Source organism: Zonotrichia leucophrys, chromosome 3, assembly GCF_028769735.1.
Source record: "Zonotrichia leucophrys gambelii isolate GWCS_2022_RI chromosome 3, RI_Zleu_2.0, whole genome shotgun sequence".
Classification (NCBI taxonomy): Eukaryota; Metazoa; Chordata; class Aves; order Passeriformes; family Passerellidae; genus Zonotrichia; species Zonotrichia leucophrys.
Window position 1 is genome coordinate 59,924,510 of NC_088172.1, and position 15,508 is coordinate 59,940,017.

Here is a 15,508-nt window from a genome sequence, read left to right on the forward strand (position 1 = left end):
ATGCAGACTGTTGTGCCACGCTTTCCAAAAGTAAGTGAATGGAGAGTAGCCTCTTCCATTTCCCATAGAAATGCAGTTCTCTGGCCCAGTAAGACAAGGACTTGGTGATTGGACTGAGGTCTTAAAGGATGCAATTATGAAAAGAATTGGAGTTATTTTCAGTAATTGAAATAGTAGAAGAAAGAGAAGTATCTTGGAGGAGATGGACTGTTAGCTTGAGTCTCTCACAGTATGCAAATGTTGAAGGTAACAAATGTAGTTAGAGTTCTCCGAGAATAACAATGCCTGTATTTTTAAAAGGAAATCTGAAATGTTAATTTTATTTTATAAATAAAAGTTAATCCATCTGCAAATAGAGAATGGAGTGTTGCCTGTGCATTTTGAACCCAGAAACCTGAGCACATTCAGGAAATTTTGCCTGAAGTTGCTGAAACAACTTGAAAAGCAACTGTATGTATAAAATCACCTTCGCTTACCGTTGATATTCAAGTACTGATCATTATTCAGTAGTAACAGAAAATAACTGATTCCATACCCTTCTAGTTTCCCCCACGAAGCTGACTAGTTATCTGCACTTGAATTTAGTCAGAGCATTAGGATCTATCTTTCAATCTTACTTAATCCAAAATTAAATTATGAAGGTATTTGTTATATTAAAATACCAATCATTCTTTCCCTAAACACTCTCCTTTTACTGAAATTGTGCTCACAAATCCTGCAATAGGGTTTGTATTGAACACTGATTTTTGAAAAGCTAGTATTATTTTCCTGCAGAAACAATATTTTTTAAAAAGCCTAAGAAAATCCAGGTCTGCATAATTTGTGACACGTATGAAAGTCCTTGCCTTACATGCTACATGTCTCAAAATACAAAGCAAATGCAATTTTTTCTTCCAAAATAATGCATCTTGTGCTTGAAATTGCACAGGTTTTTCTGTATTTTGGGTCTTTTACAAGCCATTCTTTCTAGTCTCTTTCCCTCAAGCAAAATATGATCCTAGGAATACCACATATAGCTTTTTTGAAAGATTAATTTCTTATGGGAGAAATGGCTGTCTGCATGCTAAAACTGTTTTTTCTTTCTCTTACTGTGTTCCCACATACCTGTTTGACAATAAAATCCTATTTTATGTCCTTTTATTCTGTTTTTTATCTCACTGTACTTGACCTGCTATGGGCCAGAAAGGTTTTGTACTATTGTCTCTTTCCTTTAAATTCATGGCCCTAACTTTGTCTCTCATTGTTCATCTGCTTGCTTCATACCTGCTAATTTTTCAGTTTTGTTTTGCTCCCTGTGCCAGAGTGGCTGTTTTAGTGCTGTTTGCCAAATTACACATTTCATATGACCTGCTTCCATTTGTGACCTGGTGTAGTTGCACTTTTCTCTGCCATAGTTATCTCCTGTTGTGTTATGTGTCAGAAACAAGCTCACTGGCTCTTAGGATGCTGCTGGAATGAGGTTTCAAATGAGCCTTTTCAGGTGGGATTCCACAGGGTCTGAAGAACAAAGCCCCTTTCCTTACTCTACCTCAGGGAGCTGTGGTTTCTCAGGAAATTGCCATGAAATGGGATTTCGAAAGCTGTGGAATTACTAAGCCTGTCCTCACCTATGGGGTCTTGCTGCTCAAATCAGGAAGTTGCTGCTGTCCTGAGAAACACTTCTGGATTTTTCTGCACTTTGGGAAGATGTGCTTTGCTTGGAGTCCTGTGCTGATACTCCAGGTGCTCCTGAGCTCCTACCTGCCTTGGAAGTGTGAAAAATCAGTGTACCAATACAGAAGGTATTAAAAAAATTAAAAGTTCAGGACTGAGAGAAAGACAACTGGAGAGAGGAAGGAAAGGGGATGGTTGCTGTGTCTGCACCACTCACTCAATCTCAACGCTGTAGCTGAAGGGTGAAATTCAGGCCCCAGTGAGCAAGTTGGACTCTGAGTTCTCTGCACAAGAAATGAGTTTTTCAGGTCAGTTAGCACTCACTTTGTGAAGTCAGTGTGTTCTTAAGGAGGGAAACAACACAGGAAAGGAAGAAGGTAATTTCTCAGCAACCCATAACTGACTTATGCTGCCAGCAGGATAACTAGGAGTTAGAGCCCTCCAATGGTGTGTAATGGAGATATTTCTCTGGTAATCATACTTCCAATCTCTTCCCCATCTCTTTGACCCATAAACTGGGAAGATTCTACGGTTTATATGCTTGTCCTTTAATTGGCAGAAAATGAAATTCTTTGTTTAGAACAAGAGATAGCCAAACAAGACCATGGACCCAAACCTTTGTATTACATGCCACTGCTATAGGTAGTAAGAACTATGTAAATTGCTACCTAGAGGTGGATGCAGTAAATAATGTTTGCTTACAAAGTGGATGGTAAAGATTCTTGATTTTTTTCCAAGCCCTCTAATATAATTTTCAGAGTCAGTTAAAACTGTTAATAATTAAAAATCACAAAGCATTGGTGACCTGAGCTACATTAATCTGCATGAGTAATGCAAATATGTTTCTTTTAATTAAACACATTTTTAAAAGTTAAAGATCTGAAAAAAATTTAATCATACATTGTGTCCCACTTTTGATGCCCTAGAAAACTCCCTTTTCTGTTCTCTTTTTTGCTGCTTCACATGTTTAATTGTAATGTTTTAGATACTGTTCCAAGAAAATCTTCAGAAATATTTTGTCAGTGTTAAGTGAAGCCAGTTGAACTTTACCATTTGGGCAGGATTCTTTGTTGGTAAGGATGCTTTATTTGGCTCAGACATCAGCATTGCCTTTCTTTAAGTGATTATTTATTTTTAAAGGAAGAGATACCACCCTTAAATGACCTATTGGAACTTTTGAGGATCAAACCTGATTTCTTGCCTCTTAATCATGCTGCTTTTTTTTTTTTTTTCCCTAGACATGAATTCTACTAGGCTGCTTTAAACAGGTTTTAGAGCTACTTGGCTTCCACTGTGAGAATAATAATGTCTTTTTTGGCAAGAGAACTGGGCAAAGAAGGATCTTGGAATACTGCAGAAAAGTTAGTATGTTGAAATAGCAAAACTCCTCACCTCCTTGTGCCCATGCATGAAGCTATGCATATTTGGTATCAGTAGAAACTGTGACAGCATTTTCACTTTTAGGGAGGACAATGATGGTTTGAGAAGGAAGGAAGGAAGGGCCTGTGAGGTGGGGATGCCTCTGTTACAGTCTGTAGCAAAAGCTGAATAAAGCATCTCATTTCTCTGGAGTTGTAGGACTTACTCTTTGAGGATTTTTGTCCCAGAATAAAAACTGCAGTGTAAGTTTGTCTGCTTAGACATGCAGTCATTGCCTCAAAGCACTCTACTCTCTGCATCCACAGACTGCCCTGATAACTGTAGAGCAGCAGTTCTTTGCTTTTCTGCAGACTGCAGGAGTCAGGAATCAGCACTGTGGAGGAGGAGGAGGAAGTGTGACTTCTGTCCTGTTCATTCCCTCTGAATTGCTGGCAAGGAGAGGTTATCCAGGTAGCATTGCCCAAGTGCTGGATAGTGAAATGGAGAGAGGCCAGAGTGAAAAGGATGGACCTGGATGCAGCACTTGTACCCTGTGATGATGCCATTATTACCTAGTGATATTCAGAATCGAAACATTTTCGCATTACTGTTAATCTTCATCCATTTGAGTTCATGACTTTATTCTCTTTCTCCTCTAATTGACAAATACTGACCTTCCATTGTCACAGATGCCTGCATACGAATTATTGGGATGTTGTGTTTAGCCTTGTGGATGAGGCTGGGAAGGACAATCAATAGCTGTGTTGTGACTGGCAAAGCACTCCTACAATATTTAGAACATCAGGAACAATATACTGGAACATGCTTCTCCAAACAAAAATGATATTTAGTTGGCTAAAAACATGATTAGGTTGGCATGTGTACTTACATTTCCATATCTGCTGTTTGCTTCCTGGATGTGAGTTTCATGTCTGATGAAGCTTACTCTGAATGTGATTGTGAAAAGTGATTGCTGCTTTGCAAGTTATTGTCAGCCTAAATTGTAGGGTTGGTTCCATATTTCAAGGTCCTTCCTCTTGTGTGTTTGCAAATTTTGGTGCTTTAGGGAATGAAAAATATTCCCGATGATGAGAACAGAAATGCCAATATGGCCATAGAAGTAATCTCCAAACAACTCAGAAAGGAAATATGAAATCAACTGGGAAGAGCTGTGGTTGAGTCTGTGGACCTAATCACTGGACCCCTGGGTGTCTGCTGTATGCCAGGAAGTACCTTGATTGCTGCTTTTTGTTTGGTGAGCTTTTGGTCTGAGGTGAACCGAGCTGAAGCCAGATTTCACTTCTGTTTATTCTTCCACTATCAAATAGGACACCACTGTCTGTGATGAATTTGTGCCAGACATAAGTGCATTATAATGGCATAAAATGACATCTATTACGGTACCTTGTATCCAGACTGGTGAATGTAGAACAAATAGTATCATGAGGTCAAATGCACATTTGCATTGCCATCCTGTAGCACTATCAGGTGACAAGGCGCTGTATAAGAGACAGAGTGTGAAAGAACTATGAACAGTGCTTTAAGTTTGTGACTGTAAATTTCAGTTCCTTCTGACACATAAAAGCTGTTTACTTAGGTTTTTAGCCACCCTACTGTGGTTTTTTCTGCCTTTAAAGAATTCCCTGAAATCCCTTGTGGCTTAGACTAATAAATTAGCTTTTCATATTTTGCAACCAGTTTTGTTCCTTACAACCTAAATTTATTCCTATATACAAAGCCATGCTGTCCTCATCTGGAAGTTGCTCAGAATTTGTTCCCTTATTATTTTAGTCATTAATATTTAAATAATTTAAAGACTGGTTGTCCTTGTTTGGTAACTTGTGGACTCTTTCTGCTCTGTACCTTTATTGCTCTTTGTTTTCATTTTTGTCCAATCTCCAAGTATTTTGGTTTCCTGTGACTCCCTGAGTCTCTTTTCTTTGTTGAGGTGAATAGCCAGGTGCATTCTTCTTTTCTATAGCATTCAATTTTTTTCAGTGTTCTTGGATTAAGTTTTAGTTTTTATTTTATTAATTTTATCCTGAAAATCAAATCAATTTGCAGAGAAAGTGGGATCAATGCTTGCTTTCTGAATTGTCTTCCTTGCTTCCTCTCGTTCATCTTAGTCCATTCTCTTACTTTACCACTGCAAGCTGCATAAGTTTCATTTGGCATACAGTCATTGAGATAGTGAAATCTGGTTTCACTCTTCTTCCTTATTAAATAAGTAGTGCTGTCCTTTCCCACTGTGGATCATTTTCCAGTCTGGATGCGTTCACGCTACCTTCCTGCCTTCAATGTTATGACCTCTTTATTCATTTTCCCCTATCTCTCTCTCTTCTGTTATCCACAGGCTAAATATCTATCCATGGCTAAATATCTTTATTTCCTCTCCTACAAGACAAACCTTTATACTGTAAAAATCTCATGCTGGACCACCTGATAGCCTTGCATAACATTTTAGTTCCCAGTCTAGCACAGCAAAGCTCTGCTTTCTTTACTACCAGATTATTTTCCTGCTCCTGTCTGTCTCCATGCCTCTGCAAAAAATAAAGTTTAAACCATTGCTGTATTGGGAGGAAAGTAATTCTTCCATGTTAAGCATTTTATCTGTCACATACCTTATCAGGCTTCAGTGTCTGCTTCTTGTACTTGAAGTAAAACCTAGTGACAAAGCCAAATGCATATATCCTTGTGTTAAGCAGTTCTCTGACTGAAGAATGATATTGTGCACAGTGCCAAAATTCAGATATTTTGGAAAGAGAATACACAAAAAAAGATTTCTTTTTCTACATGTCTTGCTCTTTTAATTTCCTTCTAGTTTTTCCTCACTGCCTGGGTATTTCAGGCTATAATGTCAAGGCTGCTTTGTTTTCCTTGCTTGCAGAGTGGCTTGGTATTATAATATAGTATAGTTCAGTAAAGATGCATTTTTTACTCACTGACTCTCAAATACTGAAAGCTGAAGCAAGTATTATGATACAGGAAATTTGTCAGACTTTTCTTGACTGTCTAAACTACTCTGACTGACCACTTTGAGCTACTGAATCTGTAGCCAGTTTAGGTATACTTTTTTCAAAAATAAATATCTTGTTATGATTTTAGGTAATACAGCCAAGAGTTTCACACTTTTCTAAAAAAAATTTGTTTTCTCAGCCAACTGTTTTGAACTATACATCTAAACTTTTGAATTTAAGGGAGTTTCCTTTAGTATTGGGGAAAATGTATAGAAGTTGAATGTTTGCTAATAATCTTGTAGACTGAAGTAAAACAATCTTGTGGTAAGGAGTGCATTCTGGGAATGACTTGAGTTTATACTGTGGTTTGAAAAAACCCCAGCAAACCCACATCCCTATTTTGTGGTTCTGTTACTTTTTTTAAAAAACTTTTTGTTAAATGGGACTATTTAGCCATTATAGATGTTTTCTTTCTGTAGTTTTTAGTCCTTTGAGTTTCTGGAGAATACAATTTAAAAAATAAAGCTCTCCTTTCAGCCTAAATGCTGTGTAGAGTTTAAAAGAATGAGAACTCCATTTCCTGTTTGAGAATGACTATATTTATTGTGTGTACTTGGATATAAATGGATGTAGATTGGTTCATTTTGTGATGCACAATCAGCAAATTGATTCTGGCTGATTTAAGCCTTTAGAAAAACAAAGCAACCTTGGGGAAAAAAGTTGTTTTCTATTGTCTGTGGATATGAGGCAGGGAATTCATGAATGATATAGGGAACTTCAAAATGAAAGGTGGAGGAAGGAAAGAAAAATGATGAACGAAGCTGGTTAAACTGCTGAGCTCTCTTTTTCTCCAGTGCATTCAGCTCAGTGAATTAATGAGATTAAGTCACATCAACTCTGATTGCTGGAGGGAATGAGCAAAGTGGGCAATTTCAGCAGTAGCTTGCATAGGCAAGTTTGATACTTGCAGGCTGCCTATGATAGCGTGCTGCTGACATCTGAAGCTATTTCCTGACTTGCTAGCTGCCACGTTTTTATTATTTTCTGGTACATGTAAGCTTTTCTTGCAGTCTAAAAAGTATGTTGTAGAAAAATTATTTTTTAGTAAGATAAAACACCTGTGAGAACTGACAGAAACCTGCAGAAGTCAGCCAATATTCTGCATTTTTTTGGCATTTACCTATTTAACAGGATTTTCTAGAAATTCTATCTCTCTGTATAGAGGATAAGATCAGATAGAATAAGGGACAACTTTTACTTTTCAAAATTTCTCAGTTGTTCCCTCATCTCCTTCTGAGCACTTGCAAGATATCTTCCCCCAAAACCATTTCAGCAGCTTGCAAGAACCGTGCCCTGCTAACTGTGACCAGTGTGAGGGTTTCTGGATTTGTTTCTTTTCTCCTTGTTTTGTTCTGCTGCATTATTCTTATTTATCAGCTCAGTTCTTTGCCACACAAATTATTCCTCCAGATAGTTCTCAGTGTTTCCTGTTAATTCTGTTAGGAGGTCTTTTGACAATTAATCTGTTCTAGTCTGTAACCATGGCATTCTCACACATGGTAATCTTTCCTCCCTCCCTTTATAGGGCTTCTGTGTCCTCCTTTCTCGGGTCCTTTCATGCCAAAGGATTCTAAATCAATGTCTTCCTAACTCATCCTTAATAAGTGGCTTATTCTATTTTGATCTGAGCAAGTGCTGTCGTATGAATCAGGCCTGTCTGAGAGATTTTCTGGAGGAATGAAGAGGAAGAGCCTGTTCCTTGGTTTTTTGCAGTTTTTTGTTGGTTTTGTCACAAAAAAAATACTATGGGTATTTTTTTCAACCTGAGACTGCTGTCAGATTGAATTAAGCTAATAGCTTGAGCTAAAAGCATTGTAGCTAAATTTACAAAACCACAATCCTTGTGTTTTCTTTCCTTACTTTGTATGAAGTTGCTCAGTAATTGGACACTCCTATGTGAAGTATGTGGCATCTGAAGATGCAGATATTAATCTATAAACTGCTCATCTTTGCCTCTGGGGAGGATGTTGTAAATACCAGGTGATAAGAGATGCTGAGAGCAACACACCCTTATTTTAATTATTTTATCTGAAGAAGGGACAAAATGTCCCATTTTGTAAACTCAGGTTTTGTTCTGTGCCAATAATAATTTATTTACGCAAAATGGAAAACATCCACAAGAGCTATTTTGGAAGTTAGGAGACCAGGATTCAGAACTGTGCTTGAATTAAGACTGTTAGTATGATGAGATCCAAATTTGACTAAAACTTCCATCTTTTTGTTCTATTTTTTTTTCTTCCCTGCAGATTTGTTCTATCTCTCCGTGCTTGATTGATTTCTCCAGCTTGTAACTTATTGTAAGATCAGGGCTTATTAATCACAGGTCTTCCAGGCAGTTTTAAAGGAATGTGGTGTGATGTTTCATTTCTGTAACCACTCTCACTTTTTGATGAAATAATGGTATATAGCCAGTTGTGGTAACCCTTCTAGGAGGGGAAAAAATCCTAGTAGTGCGTCAGCCAGCTATCGGAGCCTCTTTGTCTGAGAAAGCCTGCCCTCTTCTGGGTGAAGCTACAGCTGGATAAATTGTCAGGACTGCAGTGGAACTGCTTGAGGTTGTCCTCCTTTGTCGAGAGAAGAAGTTGGCTTTCCATGGATAGCTTTGGTGGGCCACTATAATGATATAAAATTCTATGTAGCTGTGGACTTTCTGTTACAATAACAGTAAGGGATAAAATTTGTTGCATTAAGGTTTCAAATATATGCCAATTGTACTGTGTTCTCTGTGGGGGTGTATGTATATCTATCTATCTATCTATCTATCTATCTATCTATCTATCTATCTATCTATCTATCATCTATCTATCTATCATCTATCTATCTATCTATCTATCTATCTATCTATCTATCACTTAAAAAAAGATTATGGAAATATGGGTTTTCCTTATTTCTAATAATTTTGCATTCCTGTGAAATTATGTCTCTGCACAACTCTTATTTTTCCTATCAGATCAAAATTCTTTTTGTTAATCCAGATTTCTTTTCAGTTACCTCTTTCTTTTATGTTTTAAAAATATCTTTTTGGGTTTTTTTAGCTCCTTCCCTACCTGACAGAACACCAATAGCTTTTATCAGCCACATCATAAATTGACAAAGGTAATTAACATTTTAATAGTGTTGTAAGGTAAGTGACAAACCAAATTCCAAGAGCATAAAAAAAATGAAGAAAGTGAAGTTTCTAAGTCAGTCCTGGGTTCAGTTCTAGAAAATATATACTGTGACCTGTAATCATCACAATGACATTTGAAGACCTACATTAAACAGATTGATTGCAATTCACTCCTGAAGGAGCAGGTGTTCCCATCTCATCAAAAAGGCCAAAAGCTCGCCTGGAATCACCAGGTACCTGCTCAGAGCCTGGCATTGGAACACTTGTGGATTGGTAGGGTCACAAATACACGAGTTCCATTAAAGCAGGCAGCTTGTCTCTGTGCTTAACCAGCTAGTGAAAAAAAAAAATCTGGGTCTTATACTTTAAGGTAGTGCAATATTAACTCATGTCAGTGTTTGGAGTTCAGTTAGCATGTCTACATTATTTTAGTAAATTTGAATGTGGTTGTTTATAATGCTCTAAAGCTTTAAAAACTTGGTCACAGAACAAGATCATGCTGTGCTAAGAGCTTGCACAGCATGTCGTTACTCCAAGGAACATTTAGTCTAGCCATAAGACAAGATAAATTGATGGATAAAGGGGGCATACTGATATAATGCTGCAGCATTGGCCAGCAGGACAGACAGCAAAATTTCTGATCGTATCCAGACAGATTGTTGTACACATCCTGACATAATATTTTTACTTAAAAATGCCTTGTGCATGTGATGTTACTGGAATACTTGAGTTGTACTGACAGTGAAAGCTAAACACAGAAAATGTAGTCACCACCTTGCTCAATCATGTGTACTTTATTGCCTTGTTAGATAAAGCTGCCCCTTGGCAGCCTTTCCCCATCATCTTTGTTTTATTAATGAGTAGTTTTGCCTTGCATTTTGAAAAGGCCTTTCCTCTTCTGGCAGACCACGCTTTCTGGGGAAGCTAATGCTGGTTGTATATAAGTGATGACTTTCAGCATGGGAAAGATGTGTAAGTAATTTATGAATTAAAGCTTTTTATAGGCTGTTGAACAAACACACCCAAGTACAATAGAATGAGACTATCCGGTTACATATTTTTTAAATAAATTATTTTCTTTCTACTTGTATTTATGAAAGTAGTCCAGTCCAGGGTCTCTTTCATCACAAAATGATGGCAAAAAGCAAATTCTGTTGGGTAGTTTCTGGCCTTCTGTTTAACCCCATTAGGGTTTAGACCCATTAGGGTTTAGAGTTCTACTTCATTTAGACAGTGGGTATGCTGGTGAAAAAGTTTTGTTGTGCTTCAGTGTAGCAGGTCTGTAGCTGTAAGATGCGTGACTGAGATGTTTAAGGTGTTCCTCTGGCACTGAGGACAAGATTAAAAACTATGGAGTACACTTCCTTTTGATGTTACTGGAGAAATACCTATTAACTTCCATGGGCCCAAGTAATTGCTCTGCTTTAGAACTGCATTTATGTTACTAAATTTGATTACTTTCAAAGAAAATATATAAACTTCGCCTATTAGTATAGGATTTTGTATTTTATTTACTTGGAAAATAATCAGAATGGTTAAAACGAAGTTAAAGCAAAGGCAAAATTGGAGGTAGCATAGCCAAAATCTAACTCAGTTGGGTATGCTTCCGCCCTTAGTTTTAAGGACAGTCTCAGAGAATAAAAGCTTGGAAAATGTTGCTGCCTAAATTAGTCAGCTTTGCTGGGGAGCTTTCCAAAGACACATCACTGCTACCAAAATCTATTTGCAGAATACTTTATAGAAAGTAGGTAGTTTGAAGTCAGCTTTTGAGTAACCTCATGTAGGTAGTTCAAGAACTGTAGTACAAAACGCTTTCATTTTATGTGGGTTTTTTTGTCCCTTACATTAACAACAAAATGAGGCAGAGTAAGAAAACAAATGTTGATCTCATTGGAAACTTGCTAATGTTTGATTTTTATGCTCTTTAACACAATTACTATGTTTAGGGCCTGGCAGAGCAAGTGGAAAGAATATGTATTTTATCAATATTTTAAAAGATTTTCCTCCTGTCCCTCTTTAAGGGTAAAATTATATTTGAATTATATTTTGTGCAGTTCCCATTTTTACTCTGAAAAAGAAATTTAAACTCCAGTCTGATAAAGACTTTATTTTGATGCCATACAACCACAAGGCTGTCACTTGTGTTTTTAGCAGATCTTGGGAGGCATTTCCCTTGTCTTCTAGTGCACCTGTCAGACTTACAAAGTCAAATTGCTGAGCTCTGAACACTGCAGTGCTGCTCATCTGGGATGTCTGTGTGAAAATACACTGAGGTCTTTATTGCTGATTCCCATTTCTCAACAGTGGACTGGGCTGAATCAGAGAATCTGTTGGAAGATTAATATTTTGATCCTTACTTTATTAGTCTCACTGAGATGCTATTGTATGTGAAGTGAGTTTTAGTGGGAAACAGGTCTTAGTTCTCTGTTTAATCTTTGGTTTAATAAATTCCTCTGCTAACTACTTTCAACACTGATATTTCTTCACTTTATGGTTGTGCTGTTGAATTCTTGCCTTTGTTCTCTTCCACCTCAAAACTCCAGAGTTCTGTCTTTTCCAACACCATTTGTTTTCACATTTCCTTTTCCTTGTGACATGATAAATTATTCTCCTCTATCGAAATTGAGACAGAAAATGTCTGTCTGCTACAGAGAGCTCCTTTTCTTTGCAGCCAGTGTATCTCACTGAACAGAGTGGGTGATTCTTATTGTGTCATTTCACCTTTTACAACTTCTGTCTCTGAAAAACATTCCTATTTCTGATGGAGATCATAGTTCTTTACTCCGGTGTTCATTCTTAGGACCATTATCAAACTTATGTCTTCCTTTCCTCAGCTCTCCAAAAAGTCCAGATCAGTTCTGTCCTTTTTCCTTCCTTTTATTGTTGCCACTGCGGCTCCCTATCATTGCCTGAGCTAATTCACCACATCCTCTGTTAAAGTATCTCAAGGCATCTGCAAAGTTTGGAAGAGTAGTTAAAAGTAGTTGCAGTAGATGATAATAACAAACTTCTAGCACGATATTGTTGGTTTGAGCTCTCTGAGATGTGAGAAAGGTAGAACAAGTAAGGGTGAAGGTGACCCAGTTTGCATGGAAACCTCTGCTTGAATTGCACGATTTACCAGCACACACTCCACAAGGTGCAGTGCACAGTAGAGGATTCTTTTGCAAGATCATTCTTGTAATAAGAGCTACAGTTTCCAGAAAAGACCCTTTCAAATCGAAATATACCAAAGTGTAACCACTTAAGTACCTTGTGTTCTTGTGGATGTTGAGTTCTGGGCATTTCAACCCCCTTGCAAGAGCGGCATTGCAAAATTATTCTTGTCTGCATGGGGAAGTAAGACTGAGAGACCTGATCTTTTTCTTTTATCTTAGCCAATGTGAGGCCTTCACAAGTTAGGCAGTTGCCTAGGACATGGCAAAACAGTCCCGAGGGTGTCTTGAGGTGTCCTTAGGGTTTCTTCCTATCTGCCTGAAACAGGTTCACTCTGCTCTCTGTGTTCCACTGCTCAGGAAAGTCTGCAGTGCCAACAGAGCACAGGTTCTCCATAGTTTTCACTGAAAAATATACATGAGGTGTCCAGCATAAGACAGAGGAAGAGGCAGATTCCTTGTCGGTAAAGAAATATGAGGGAGGTGACCCAGTTTCCCCAACAACTCCCCTTTTTCTTCCCTATCCCATTAGCCCACATTCTCTTCCTGCCCAGCCCACCAGTGATGCCTAATCTCATTTACAGGGCTGCTGCCAGATCTGCTGGCAGCTGCAGTTTCTTGGCCGCTGTTTTCGGTGAGGGAGCCTAGAGCGCCGAGGAAGAGGAGGAGGAGGGAGGAGGAGGAGGAAGGCTGCTGCTGTGTGGCGGAGCGGCGGCAGCGGCAGCGGCAGCACCTTTGACGTGCCCGTCCCCCACGTGACGGCCGCTCCATTGCGGGGAGGGAGCTGAGCTGAGCTGAGCTGAGCTGAGCTGAGCTGCCGCCGCTCCGGCAGAGCACGGCAGAGCCGCAGCCTCGGCGGCGGCGGCGGCGGCAGCAGCGCCTCCGCCCGCAGTGCGTGTGTGTGCGTGTGTGTGATGAGCGATCGCCGCGTCCCTCCGCCCGCTGCCGGCTGACACCCACCGCGCGGGGCGCGCCAGGAGCCGCAGGAGCAGCCGAGGAGCCGCGGCCAGCTCGCAGTGACCTTGGCCCAGAGGTAACCGAGCGGGCGGGCTCCGCGCCCCTCCGCGCCCCCGCCCTGCGCCTCCCGCCGCGGAGCCGCGGCCCCGCTCCCGCCGGGCCCCCGGGCGGCGCCGCCGCTGTCCGCGGTGCTGGAGGGAGCTGCGGGCGCCGCGCCGGGCTGCCCGCGGGGAGCCGAGCCGGTGCGGTGAGGTGCGCCCGGCCTTTGGCCGCCCGGAGCCGCGCAAACCCCGCGGGCGCTGCGGGGGCAGCGCGGGCCGGAGCGCGGACGGGGGCAGCCAAGCCCGAAGGCGAGGGGACTCGCAGGCTGGGGAGGGCTCGGGGGGTTAGCGCTTGGAGTAGGGCTCGGCGGCTCTCCGGGCTCTCCGCATCCGCCGGTGTGGTCTGTAGATGGAGCACATTCTTACACCTGCGTGCAAAGCCGGAGCTACGGCATGATCCGAGCTCTTGCTCAGTGCAGCTCCCGTGTGACCCGGGGGAGGGCGGGGAGGAGACGGGGCTGGCAGGGAGCCGGTGTTTGGCGGTAAAGTGCGATGAAAGTAGTTGAAAGCAACCGGAACAGTGTTCTGGCTTGGTTCTTCATTTTCCCTCGTCACCTGCTCCCCTGCCCCGCCGTATGGGGGGGCACAGATGAGCTGGTGAATTACAGGGAGGTTCAAAGCGTCTGGTTTGCTTTTCGTGCGTTTGGCTGTTGTGAAAGTTGCTACGACCCGAGGTGCGAGCGGAGGGCACTGCTGAATGCACGTCACGGGCCGAGTCAGTGCTCCCAAAACTGGCCTGGAAGGCGCAGAGCGTCCCTTGGTGAGCCCGCGCATGGGAGGGAGAGGCGCTTCGTGAGGAGGCGTCTGTGTGATGTGGTGGTTAGCGGTGTGGCAGGGAGCTGCTCCCAGTGACAATTCATTAACGTTTAAATTAGATCAACACCTTACATCCATAATTTACCGGCAAAAGAGAGTAATGATAGTAAATGACGAATTAGGAGCTTCGCTCCCATGTAAATATCTGTTGGAGTGAGAGCATACGCTGATTTTGATAACGTGTTGGTAGAAAGTCAGGTCCATTAATCATCAGGGAAGCAAGGAGACCTGAGGCGATGCCCTATTGAAACCACTTTTACCTTTTACAGTGCAGCATCCAAAAGCGGATCAAATTTGTGGGACATGGCACAAGGAAATAATTATGGGCAAAGCAGCAATGGGGTGGCTGATGAATCCCCAAACATGCTGGTGTACAGAAAGGTAAGCCTTTGTATTTTTCAGAAGCTGAGGAAGGTGAAATCCTGGGCTTTTTTGCCGAGCAAGTGAAGCCATTATTTTTGTTTCTCTCCAATTTCTTGAATAGGGAAATTATTGTATCTGTTGAATGGTTTGAAATGGTAAAATTTGCACACGTCAACATTGCTGCTTTTCAATTTGAGATACTTGATGTATTTCAGTTACTTTCTGCATTGATACATATTATATGTTATGGTGGTGATGTGCCAGAGACTGGACCATGTTTTGAGCTCAAGCGTTCACTTTAAAAGTTTTATTTGTAAAAAGATTTCATATGTATTAAAGCTAAATATTAACTGTACAATACAGTGTTTCTGTCTTGTGCCGAGAAGTCGGAACCCCTTATTTATTTCATATGAGGGGAAAAACTGATTAAAGATTTCACTTATCTCTGATTGCCACAAGTCAAAAACCTCCCAAAACCATACACTTTAGAATTTTTCTCTGGAAAGGCTTCTGGTGTAGTTATTCTTACAACACCAATACACGTAATTTCGAGGCCTCACTAATAGTGAGGCTTATTTAGTGATTATGCTTTAATTTAAGTGGGAGTAAAGGCTTGGAGATTTTGCATTATGTGGTGTTTTTTTTTTAAAGTCTGAATTGCATCTAAGAAAAAAGAATAACAACATAAATTCCAATAATAGTGGAGAAAAAATAATTTTGCTGTTGTAAATTGAAATAAGTAATTATACAACTGCTTGTTTATTCTTAGAACACAGTGCTTCTTAACTTGTTTGTGGTTGTTTTTACCAGGTGGCAAAAAATCAATACTTTACTTTGTTAGAGGCATTGACTTTTCCCCTTACGAGTTAACTATAATAGAAAACATCTGATATATAATCAGTTTAGTCTTTGTGGTGAACTGAAGTATAAACAGTAACTGTGGTAAGTGTTCTTTTCCCAGAAATTAAGAAATAGTCT

At 40.4% G+C, this 15,508-nt stretch overlaps 1 protein-coding gene across 7 annotated transcripts in view; it reads left to right on the forward strand.

Annotated features, from left to right (window-relative positions):
* RGS7 (regulator of G protein signaling 7) overlaps nucleotides 1-15,508 on the forward strand; it is a 235,175-nt gene that overhangs the window by 13,860 nt on the left and 205,807 nt on the right. For 2 of the 7 annotated variants that reach the window (XM_064708435.1, XM_064708434.1), the window contains exons 1-2: nucleotides 13,187-13,326; nucleotides 14,437-14,548. The exons of 1 other annotated variant lie outside the window; for it this stretch is intronic. In XM_064708435.1, the coding sequence (XP_064564505.1) occupies nucleotides 14,471-14,548 (78 nt within the window). In that variant the 5' untranslated portion in view covers nucleotides 13,187-13,326; nucleotides 14,437-14,470. Of the gene's footprint in view, nucleotides 1-13,024; nucleotides 13,327-14,436; nucleotides 14,549-15,508 lie in introns of those variants that run through there. 4 more of the 7 variants (XM_064708433.1, XM_064708436.1, XM_064708438.1 and 1 more) reach the window with 4 other exon arrangements.